Here is a 12,163-nt window from a genome sequence, read left to right as displayed (position 1 = left end):
GTGATAGAAAAACTGCCAAAACAAAAACAAAATATCTGCATGCTAGTTTCTTTAATCCAAGAAGTAGTTATCTTCATATTTCTTGAAAAGTTCTGTGTTGCTGAAAGTCTCCTGAAGCAGTATCATAACTGCATTCACTCCCTCAAGGAAAGGCTAGGAAGTAATGAAATAGAAATTGGGTCAAAGACATTCCAGGGGGATGCAAGCACCAAGTAACTAAAACTTTGCAAGTCTCCAGTTGAAAGGAAATACACGAGGAAGTGGGTTTTAACTGTCTGTGGCTATGAGGACCAGTTTGTGATATTTTGTCACAACATGATGTAGTTCGTGTAGCTCGATTTTATCATTCGCCTTTGATTCCCATGACAGTGTTGAGATGTGCCAATTGCACCAGCTCTTCATAACTTCAAATTTAGCTTTTAGGCTACTTATAACTTAAGTGTTTTATGATAAGTGGAGATTTCCACACCAACAAAGTAAAATAGGTTGACCACACAAACAAATTCATTAGATTAGTTGTTAAAAATGATGTACACTTACTTTTACCTAGCTGGCTGAGCCAAGTGATAGAGCAAACATTAGCTTGCTAATATATGATATACCTGACAACTGATTAAAATGTATTTTAGTAATGATGTAGGCTAACCTGTAAAGACTTTAAGTTGTATATTAGGAAAAAAAAACACAACACACCACAAAGTAGGCTGCACAGCTGTGGGCTAGGCTATGCTAATGACGTGCAGGCTAAATTACTACATGTGTACGCTAAATTAGGTTTAGCATAATCAGATATTTTCAACTCTTTCTAGACTACGCTATATGAATATGACTCAGAAACACATAAGGCTATTACTAATAAATGCTTACTAGCCAAGATATTACTAGTTAAACTGTATTTTGAAACAAGCTATTACCCTAAGAATTCAGGAAGAACTTTAGGCTAGCCTACACACAAACTTAATAGCTGGCCTAAGGGATTTACAAAGAGCTGGTGCAACCAAATCATGGTACTTCGCTACCCTGTGTGACGTGAAAGTGAAAAACGAAATATGGAACCTTGTTTGAAGGTTCAATATGTAAGAATTTTATCAGCAGAGTGTAAAGAAGTAACAATGTTGACATTATGTCTCAGATCACTATTGTGCTGCAGAGATATCTACTGAAATACCACAACATTCCTGTTGTGCTGGTGTGTACACCAACATTCCCTTCATCTCTGAGCTCCATGTCTAACCACTAGATGCACGGCTAATCAAGCTAACTGGCTAATGGCTGCTACAGTTAGCAGCGGTCAGCAGTTACTCTGGTGATATCCTGGGCCCTGTTTGAGTATGAATTCGACAGGTGACTAATTCTTACATTGCTCCTTTTAAGTTAAAGTAAATTCCCTATAAAGGTGAACTCATCTCGGAGAAAAGCTAAAATTCTGCTGCTCTATATAATCAAACTTCGGTGCCAGTAACATGAACATCATCCTCATTTAATTGCCAATGTAATAATCAAATCACTGACCCAAAGCCTGAAGCCTATTGGTAAAAACTTTGGATAATCAACCAACTAAATGGTGCTGTTTTTTATTTGATAAATACAGTACTAGACCAGCAATCAATGCAATGCGCTGTCAGCTGATCGATACATCACTTAAAAAAATCTATTTTTATGACTTAGAAATGTGCCAGTGTTCATTATGGGTAGGATCAGGGAGATTTAGCATATAGCACTCATGTACATTTCTCTGTATTTGAATAGTTTGTATGTGTATGTGTGTTTGTTGATATGTGTGCGTCGACCGTGTTTTTGTAGCGGCATGCTGACATACTCAGAGAAGAGAGGTTGAATCTGCGGTCAGTGTGGCTTTATTTCCCTCTTACTACCCAACTGTGGCCTGACCTGCGTCTCTCTCTCTCACACACACACTCCCACACGCACACACACGCACTCTGTTGAAACATATTTGAGATAGTATAGCATATAATTTACAATACAATCAAAAATGTTTACCCATTTGCATCTTTGTTAAGTTTAGGTTATTAACACGCCATGACTCCAAGTATAGAAAGATATAAAACACAAAATACACGAGACATAGTTTAGTTGTCATTCTTTTTTGTAGCAGAGCTCAGACAAGATTTTCACAGCGCTAAGAAGTAAACTCAGTCCAACAAATCACCAAATAACCAAAGTCTGTATTTCAAATTTGCAGTGTGATACTTCAGTTACAGGCTGGGCTTTCAATAGCCCTTGGGTGAGAGTTAGATGACATGTTCTTTTTTTTAAAACACAGCCATCTATAATTCTGCTGTTTTTTCATTGCAGAGGCAGGGACCTTTAAGAGTATGACAGTGGGTTTCTGGAAAGCGTCTGCTTGTGTGATGCCAGGCAGTTGGCAGAGCAGAGACGTTCCCCTGCTGTTGCCACAGTGGCAGGCAGACGAGAGAGAGACAGACTCGCCCTGACATATGCTGGCTTAGAGGAGACGAGAGCTCCGCACTGAGCCCCAAACTGCTGGTGTTGTATGCTGTTGTGTAGCTGGAAGGCTGTTCTGTGAGTATCGCGAGGCGCTGCGCTGGGTATTTTTCAGGCTGCCTTTGACTAAGCAAAGCAGCTTATGTAAGATTTCGGGTCCTTGGTGAGATCAAGCAAACAGCCTCCAAGGCCCTTCAAAGCCAGTGTTGATAAATGTATTGCTGAATAGTGGCCTGTACTGTAGAACTTAAGCATCAGAAATGCACGTATTTCTAACAGTCTGTGCTTGAGTTTCAAAGAAGGCCGTCACTGGAAACAACAGAAGAGTTTCTCCCTTATGCAAATTAAATTGAAAGTGAATCCACCACCTTGATTCAGTTTGAAGAATATCTCTTGTTCCTCCAAGAGGCCTTCACATAATTGCAATGAGATTTTTTTGGTTAAAGCTTGAACGAACCATTTCAAATAGGAAAGCGGAATCAATCTCAGAAGTCACGAGGGAGTGGGAAAGATGTGTGCAATAGAGATGCAGAATTTAGTAAATGAATAGCTACATTTAGAGGTGATAACTGGGCTTGCAGAATTCATACACTTTTGGAAAAAAATAAATTATCTTGATACTCCCAAGAGACACTCAGAGCCATTTTCTAAACTATGAACAAAATCTTTCTGCTGTAATGGCTGGGTCAAGTTTGTCTCCCAGTGAAAATCATTGTCCAGCCATTAAAGGATGTCTTTTTAAGACCCTTTTCACTCCTTTTTTTTGTTTAACACACTCTTAAGTGTTGTGAGGAGAGCGATCTTGTATTTCCTTGTTAAAACCTCTTTCAGTGGTAGCTTTATGTTGGATTGCTTTGGTTGACTTGTGTTGTGTGCATGTGATCCTGTGAGCATTAAATGATCCCTTGCTGTGGTGATTATTCAGTACAGAAAAATATTTTAACAGCTAGCCACTCACCAAAACCTTGTGCAAACCCCGAGGGCAGAAAATTGCACTGGTATCACATTAAATGTCGTGAGGGCAGCAATTAACTCCAAGTGCCATCTTTTTTGACTTATCCAGCATACTGTAAAATCATTACTCCACACAGCCACATGTCCTTCATCCACTTCATGTGAGCAAACCATTCTTACCATCGCAAACCTTTTCCCAGTCGCACATTCTATCATTTCAGCTCACGTCTCCACATCTGTGGCCTCACACCTGGTACGACTGTCTAACTGCTTTTAACTCTAGAAACCCACGATGTGAAATATTTCAAAGGGGGCTTTTTTTCGTAACCATGCCGTGGAAAGAGCGTCAGAATCACTATGAGATGGACTGATACAACACTTCCTTGAACTTGGAATGTGAAAACCACTCTATAATTACTAGATAAAATGAAAAAGGTAGTTGTTTAGCTAAAACTATTTTCATCTCTTGTATATCATATCTATAGTGAGGATGAATATAATGCCAAATATTCATTATTTGTAAAGAAATATATATAGATATATAAATATATAATATATGCTTCATTGAAACATGACTATTTTCTGCATTTGCTCATGTTCTGTTGCCATTTTTACTTTGTTATGGTTCTTTTATAAGCTGATATGATGGCATGCGAAATACTGATTCTGAATGTAGGCTTATTTATTTATTTATTTTGTTTAAAGTTATGACACTGTCCCACTGATATGTTATGTATTTATTTAAGTCGATCACATATGCATTTCTTAATGTGTGTTATTTCAGTGCAAGTTTCCGTATATATCATTAAGTTATTTTTGTATCATTTGAGTAGTTTGCAAAAACATATATGCATTTTTTCCGTCCTTCTTTCCTAGCCGAGCTATTGAAAGATTTTGCCTCTTTGAGTAGTTTGGTCATTGCTGAGGTCATCCAGTGTAAATAATTCTGCAATTAAATTTTTTGAGAAAAAGTTTGGAAATGTTTGTCTGTGTGGTGCTTGTTTACTCTGACAAATCAAACCATAAACTTAGTAATGCACTCTAAGTACTGTGCCATTATAGTACCATGTCATTTTTAGTCAAATTATATGAATTGATGTAAAAAGAAAAGATTTTTATTTCATATTTCAGACGCCAAACTACATTATACAGCCATCCAATGCTTGTCCTAAAAACAATATTCCTGCTGATAGTGTTTTAGCTCACAGGTGGAAATCGCAATGAATTTATCAAAGTGAACTTGACATTTCGTACATTTTATATCAGTATGCAGGCTGCTCACCAAAATAGCACTGAGATAAAGATCAAGGGTAGCACTGAATCATCTGTCAAGGAAAAGGGTGCATATAACATTTACTGTTCTTGGTTAAATGACCCCTGAAAACCAAACATAATATTTTAATTGCCACTTACGGTCATGCATGTTCAGATTAGATCCTCCAGATTAAAAACAATATTGTTCAAAGACGTTTCATCAAGAGGAGGATGCACTACAGTCTCAGAGGAATTCTTACAGAAGAAGAAGTGAAAATATGGCCTGAGTGGCAAAATGTTTGTGTTAGAGAGCGATATTTGTGATGACAAAAGACAGGTTAAGAATACATGCACTGTAATGTAAATCTCATCAAGGCCCACGACAAAACAACAGCAGGTTTCATGCACTGCAGCTTGTTGATTTTATTGGCAGCATTGCCATTTTCTTATTGTCATTAAATACCTGTTTTTAAGAATGATAACCACTAGTAGATACTTAATACTCACGTGTGCAGGTTGTGAGTTCTAAATCCCTTGTCTTAATGACCCTGTTTTTAATTACTCTGGCTGGTTAGACCTCTGTATAGGTTTTAGATGGGCAGAGCTCTGCTCAAAATTGTATGAGGTCATCAAACACCATGCACTAATAAGAATGATAAAGGGGCAATTTGTAGGAAAATGAGAGGCTGACTGCACACTGACATTTGCAAGCTCCCCAAAGTTTTTATCAATGCAACATTTTAACCTATGAGGTCTTTGTCAGGCAAATACAGTATAATTTGTCCCTCTCTACAAAATTCAGAGGAGTCAGGAAAATGCCAATCCTCTAAAAGTAGGTCGAAAAAAGTCTTACCTACCACTTATTCTTTTTCTTTTGATTAAACACCTGCTTGGTTGAAATGTTCTTGTAGTTAATATGTTATTCTTTCAGTCAGCAGCCCTTCATTAACTAGGCTGAGGTCATTTCTATTAAAAACTTTACAGAACTCAGCTTAAACCACCTCACCTCTTTCATAAAATCTCAGATATACAAGGCAAGATCACCCCCTGCTGGACAAAGTAAAAGAACTCATGGGTTGTTCAAGTAAAAGAGGTTTCAGTTGGATTTCACAGTATTTCAATAAATATTTAATCAGATGTATCGCCGTGACTTTTATGACACGATTTATCTCAAAGTAGTTCATCAATGGCAGCTGCATCTCTCTGCAACGTCTTTAGGACTTTTTACTGATCCTCCAAGTGGTTCCGTCAGCTCTGACTTGCGGGGAAGTCACCATCCCATCAGTGAGTGGTGTGTTCACTCTGATATGGTAGAGATTCAGCAATCATAACAACACTCCGGTAATTGGTGTTGTGCAAGGTGAAATGTTGTGACAGAGGTGCATACCTGCTTTTATAGGATGGTGTATGAAGTGGTTGTGCAGCTAAGACAGTGCATCAAGTTAAAACCCTGTCACATCACAGCAAGAAGAGCCTGAGTTCTACCTGACCTCCCTCCTTTGTGTGTGGAGTCTGCATGTCCTTGTGTCTCTGTGGGTTTCGTCAAACAGCTTTGTGGTTGTCTGTGGTTATCTTCCCAGGGTGCAACTTGCTTCCCGCCCAGTGCATGCAAGAGTAGGCTACACTGTCTCCTACAACTCACATAATGGTTGTGTTTTTGCACAAACTGTAAAAATGCTCTTACAATATTGTCACCATAATGTGACAGTAAAATCAAATGATGATACTTTTAAATTAGCATTCCCTCCATATCAATCGAAACGTGTCTTAATTTTCATTTTTCTTTTAACGTTGTATCATAGAAGCTATATATTTTTGAAATAGGTAGCTGAATACAACATTTACTATAGCCTATGTAAACCTTGTAACCAAATATTTCCTTATGCCCCCTTAAGGCAAAACAGCTACATTAACATGTATGATGCTACTAACCAGGCCAGGTTTTGCATTTGGATTGAATTTAAATGTGTTCTTTGTTTTGTATATGGTGTATGCTTTTATATGTATGTATGTATTGCTTTACGATGCAATAAAAATCACACTTTATGCGAAAAAAACAAACCATGTAGGAAGTAACCAATAGGAAGTGGCGCTACTGCAGCTCACAGTATCGTGGACCAATGGGATGTCCTAAAGTTTAAAGTGGGCGTAACTTCCTGTTTGGAAGTCATATGACCAAATTGAAGTCGTATGATGTGAATATTCCTGTCGTAGCCTGCTCTATCTGCACCGGGCACACCGTGTCCAGTGGAAACACTTCTGTACGGTATGTATGAAGAGGATGTTTGATAGTCTGTGCTGAGTAAAAACGCCGCTTTAGTCAGACTTGTTAGTGTTTTGATAGCCGGCCCCACCTTTTGTCGTCGTTGTTTGTTTTGGTGCTAACTTTGAGCTAAAACTTGACGCCGACTCAACCTGTTTTATTGACAAGGACTTCACCATGAAGTTCAGTTTAAATGGATAAAACGTTACTTTTCTATTGGTCTCGAAATGTTTTGCTTGTTTTTACCGAGTTTCTACTGAAAAAGTTAACAAATACCTATTTGAAGTCCAGACTCAATGTCCATAGCAGCTACATGTGTTGACAAAAGTCTATTTTGAGTTAACATGGAGTACTTACAGAGTTTGAAGTGTAACTTAATGCAGCCTTAGCATCCCTGTCGTTTGTTAGAGCCATAGTAATGTTGGTGCTGTCTGTCTTTTCTTAAGCAGCTTCCATACATCATGCATCTACCAGCCCCTGCTCCCAGTCCCATCTGCAGCTGATCCTCCCTCCAGCACCATGGATCCTGACCAGCAAGCCAGCCCTCTCCCCCAGCTCAGTGCAGAATACTTCTCATGGGACTACCGCCTCCAGCTTATCGGCCTGGGCTTTGCCTTCTATACAGCAGTATTCCTCCTCTCCCACCTCTTCTCTGTTGCTCTGTCTCACACCTACAACTCCCTGTTAGCTAAGGAGAAGGTTTTCTGGAACCTCGCAGCGACCCGGGCAGCATTTGGTGTCCAGAGCACCGTAGCCGGCCTCCGGGCCCTGACCGAGGACTCTGCGTTAGCCAGAGACAGAGTGAGGGGACAAGAAGACTGGTCTTGGTTCAATGTCCTCACAGCCACAGGTTTCTTTGTGTTTGAGAATGTGGCGCTTCACGCCTCCAGTGTGGTGTTTCGGTCATTTGACCTCCCACTGGCGACACACCATTTCTTCGCCCTGTCAGGATATGCAGGGGCGGTGGTGTGGGATACGCTGGGCCACTTCCTGCCGATGGTGACGCTGCTGCTGGAGATGAGCACGCCATTTACCTGTATATCCTGGATGTTACTGAAGGTACGGGGTATTTGTGTCGAGTTAAACTGCCTCTCATCACATCACAACCACACATGGTTTCTTTTTTTGATCACGTTTTAGCAGTACTTGTAATGACCAAATTATTCTCTGAATGTGCAAAGAGCTCAAAGACTTGTAGTTGCATCCTATGCAGCTGGTTGACCATAAACATCACTGCAAGTGTCACCAGGTTTCAGTTCCTTTTTGATCTTGTTGTCAACAGGAAAAGTTTGCATTCTTAGAAAGAGGAAGTTCTTTAAAAAAGATTGAGCTTGTACCTTAAGTTACTCTGTTCCTCCTACACACAGATGTTACGAGCATGCAAACATGGTGGAATTGTTAAAGAAAAAGCAATAAATTTGTGTTCCAATCCTCAGCATCATTTCCTCCATCTGTCTTCCTCCCTACAGGCTGGCTGGGCACACACCCTGTTTTGGAGAGCCAACCAGTGGGTGATGATCCACGCGTTCCACTGTCGCATGGTGCTCACCTACTACATGTGGTGGGTGACCTTGACCAACTGGGGAGAGCTCATTACACATGTGGCCCTGCCTCAACTTGTGCTCTTCTTCACTGGCCTGGCTCTGCTCACATTTATTATTAACCCCATCTGGACACACAAGAAGACCATGCAGCTGCTGAATCCTGTGGACTGGAACTTTGGCAACAAGTCTGCACCTGCAAACGGTGCAACACAGGGTCAGTCTGAGGTTTCTGTCAAACCTCACGCCAGCTGATCGGCACCAAGGAGGTCATTTATATCTGAATGGTACCATATGTTTTCCTCTTTTATTTTTTAATGGATGAGTGAAGTCACATTGAGAGTGATGGTGGTAAGATGGGTGTTTTAAAGACTTATTTTAACATTTTACTTTTTTACACATACTGTAAGTGAATTTTGCTATTCAGAAAGCCGTTACTGTCTGGTATGATTTTGATAAAAATGCCACATTGTCTTCCCTCAGGCTTTACTTTCAAGCAGTTTTCCTGTTGATTTGTTTTAGGGGAAGAATATTAAAGGATGAGTTCACCCAAAAATAAAAACTCAGTCCTTATCTATTCACCCCAATGCTGAAGGAAAGTTGGATGAAGTTTCCTAGTCCGTAAAACATTTCTGTTTCAAAAAATGCCCATAAAATTGCTCCAAGCAGCTTGTCCGGGGCTTCCAGAGACTTAGATAATGACGGACGTATGGAGTCATTTCATGTTTTTACACATTTGAAAACAAGTCCCCATCTACTTCAGTTGTTTAGGAGAATGTTGCTACGCTGTTTTGCTGTAAAGCTCCAGAAATGGTTTGTTGACTACTGAAATTCACCTTACTTTCCATCAGTATGGAGGTGAGAAGATAATGACTGAATTTTCATTTTTGGGTGAACTTAGCCTTTAATTTTCCATGCATAATATGCAGGTGTGGTTGTGTAGGGCATTGGAATGAGACCCTGCTTGTTTACATCACCTTCAGGTCACTGAGTTGTAAAATATCCACTTTATGAGTCATATGATTAGTTCTTTATTGACTATAGGAACAATATGTGAGACGGCACCTCTTAGGAGAGAAGGTCAAAGGCACAAACGTACGAAAGTCTTGTTTATCTGGAAAATCAAATCATGGAGTTAAAATTTAAATGAAACACAACAACATGTAAAACAACACTGTATATCAACAGTATTTAAAGCTTCACATGCCTTAATGCTTGAGGTAGTGTTGCACTATGCACATCTTTGTCTACCCACCGCTGCTTTTGGTCAGTTGCTACTAATAGTGTAGTTCAGCTATCCGGCAACATGTTGTGTGCTTGCGGATACGATATGAGGGAGACAGGAGCGCTTAGGCTCTTTCTCAGTAGTCATCAAACGGCCCAGTAGTCTATGTCATAAATGCTCTGTTGTTGTTTTTGCAACAGACATAGTTGTTCAGAACTGACTGGCAGTAAAATTGGTTTAAGTTTAAAGAATGAGGTTCTATAGGGTAGTTGTTGGAGCTATTAGATTACTAAGTTTACAAATAGATCAGTCTATTTATGAGTCATATTGGTGTTATCAGACTGTGAATGCTCTTTCAGTCAAGAGGGAAATATTTATCGTGGTCGTGAAAGAAAAGGCCTTCAACAGAATCTTCTGTGTTGGTGCACAATAGCTCAGGTCCACTCCACAAAGGCTCCTTTGTCTAAACATGGAAATGTAATGTGGCGTAACTAAAGCAGTGTTGTAGAAGAACAACCATTTAACATTTGATCATGAAGATGTTATACAACTTTAATGAGGTATTATTACTGGTAATATCACATCAAGATTTTTGTTTTGTGATTTTACACAATGGCTTCATTGTACTGGAAATCTTTGCTTTGTGTGTTTGGTTTGTCCCTTGTCATGTTAGTGGCATACGTTTTTGTATTCTTGTCACTCGGCTGCAAACTTTCACATCCTTTCAGATACAATTTCTCACTTTTCTCAGTGTGGCGGCAGTATCAGCATTGCTACTGTAGCTCATATGTAATGTCTATAATCTCTAGTATTTTTACAGTTAGTATTAATCTATGTTGAAGAAAATTTCTAACACCTTGAGTTGGGCTAGAAGGCTGGAGCAAAATTACTTAGCAAAGTCTAACTCAGTGGTCTTAGAAGCTTTTTTTTACATGTTCAATCTTACTGTCTGGTGTTTCTCACCACAGGCTAATTAAAAGCGTTTTGTGAGTAACTGCTGAGTTAAATCCAGAATCATCTCAAATCTGACAGGTGGGCCGGTGCAAGAAGAAATGTACTTTGTTTTACTTAACAATATTTCACACATAACTGTAATCTGCCTCACGTAACAGGCATCAGGATGACTAAGATGAAGCTTCACTGTGTACTTCTTTTGTGTACACCTACACAACCTTAATTTCTGAATCGACTTTAATACGTTTTAAAGAAATGTCTGTGTAACATTTGAAAGCATTTTCATCAGTTTTAATATATATACCAAAACATTTTTTTTTTCCTTTTAACTGTACTTCTGATGTTCTTATTTCTTTACTAAAAACATTATTAATATCAGGCCGTGTTTGATTTTCCCTTTTGCATTTAATTTGTCATGATGGCATTACAATAACAACATGGGCTGGAGGATTCCCTCGAAGTTCAACACTGTATGCCAGACTATTCAACAACCTATTTGTGTTGGGAAATGCTTTAATTTGAGTGACAAAATAAAATATTTTCTCACATACAGTACTGTGTCTCGTGGTTTTGCTTGTACTTAAAAGTTATTAGGACTGTGCAATAGAGTATCTGCCTGTAGGTGGCAGAATAAGAGTAATTATCTCTTCAGTATGTGTCCCTAGATTTTTTCCCCCATTTCACCAGACATCCATGATTTTGTTAGTCCAGTCCAAATCTGATTGTCCCTATTAGATTAACAGAGTGCGTTTGATGGGTTTATTTCACGAAACAGACAAATCCATTTAAAATGAAGAGCTGTTTGCTTCTCTAATTGTATTTTAAATTAAACCAAGTAGTGTGAAAACAGTTTTAAAAAAAATAAATCAATTTCCTATTTTAAAGATTACTTTTGTAAAACATTTGGAGTGTGTAAGTCCTAAAATCTATTAAAACTGCTATGAAGTCTGGAACTCAAGGCGTTTGTTTGAACTACATGTCTTTTTGCTAGAGTGTGACCTATTTTGCTCAAAAACAAACCAGCAGAAACAAAAGCAAAGACTTTTTAAAGCATCTATGCATGTTAACAGATCAATTGAGTACAGTAATTTGACTTAGGCTGTTCATTAATACACTCAATACAGTGTGACAGTGGGAAATCAACATTTCCCAGAACCACACTAGAGTTTTATGTCCAAGTTATAAATAATACTTAGTTAGACAAAACTTCATTCCAACATCAGCTCCAGACAGCTGTTTCCAGGGGAGCCACCTCACACGTCACGTGGGTCGTTTGGAGCTCCTCTGCGCGACCCGAGCCGATCCTACCGGAGAAGACGTGGGAAAGCCTGATTGACGTCGCCTACAGCTAATCGCAGCACTCCCAAGTCCACGCGTCGGCCAATCAGCTGCTCGGAGGAGGGGAAAGTCTTTTCATGGATGGAGTCGGCTCGCATCGAAGGGAGTTGAGTTAAAAGAAGGACACTGAGCGAAAACTGGATGTGTGTTGATGTGTTTAAAGTTGTG

The 12,163-nt window shown here is 39.3% G+C and overlaps 1 protein-coding gene across 2 annotated transcripts; it reads left to right on the top strand.

Annotated features, from left to right (window-relative positions):
- Nucleotides 1–6,855: 6,855 nt before the first annotated feature.
- cln8 (CLN8 transmembrane ER and ERGIC protein) lies at nt 6,856–11,209 on the top strand. Of its 2 annotated transcripts, none has more exons than XM_073484452.1 (3): nt 6,856–6,940; nt 7,387–7,996; nt 8,407–11,209. In XM_073484452.1, exons 2-3 carry the CDS (start codon nt 7,457–7,459, stop codon nt 8,731–8,733), a joined length of 867 nt encoding a protein of 288 aa, XP_073340553.1. In that variant the 5' UTR covers nt 6,856–6,940; nt 7,387–7,456; the 3' UTR covers nt 8,734–11,209. The 2 variants fall into 2 exon arrangements, with proteins under 2 accessions (XP_073340553.1, XP_073340554.1); XM_073484453.1 differs by having other exon boundaries at nt 6,903–6,940; nt 7,384–7,996.
- Nucleotides 11,210–12,163: the final 954 nt, after the last annotated feature.

The sequence above is a fragment of the Pagrus major genome, chromosome 16 (genome assembly GCF_040436345.1).
Source record: "Pagrus major chromosome 16, Pma_NU_1.0".
NCBI classification, from domain to species: Eukaryota; Metazoa; Chordata; class Actinopteri; order Spariformes; family Sparidae; genus Pagrus; species Pagrus major.
Note: the sequence above shows the minus strand (reverse complement) of the source record. Positions and strands in the feature narration are given on the sequence as shown.

Coding starts and splice junctions, on each gene's coding strand:
- cln8 (XM_073484452.1), top strand. CDS start 7,457: ATGGATCCTGACCAGCAAGCCAGCCCTCTCCCCCAGCTCAGTGCAGAA. Junction 7,997..8,406: donor TATCCTGGATGTTACTGAAG/GTACGGGGTATT, acceptor TCCTCCCTACAG/GCTGGCTGGGCACACACCCT.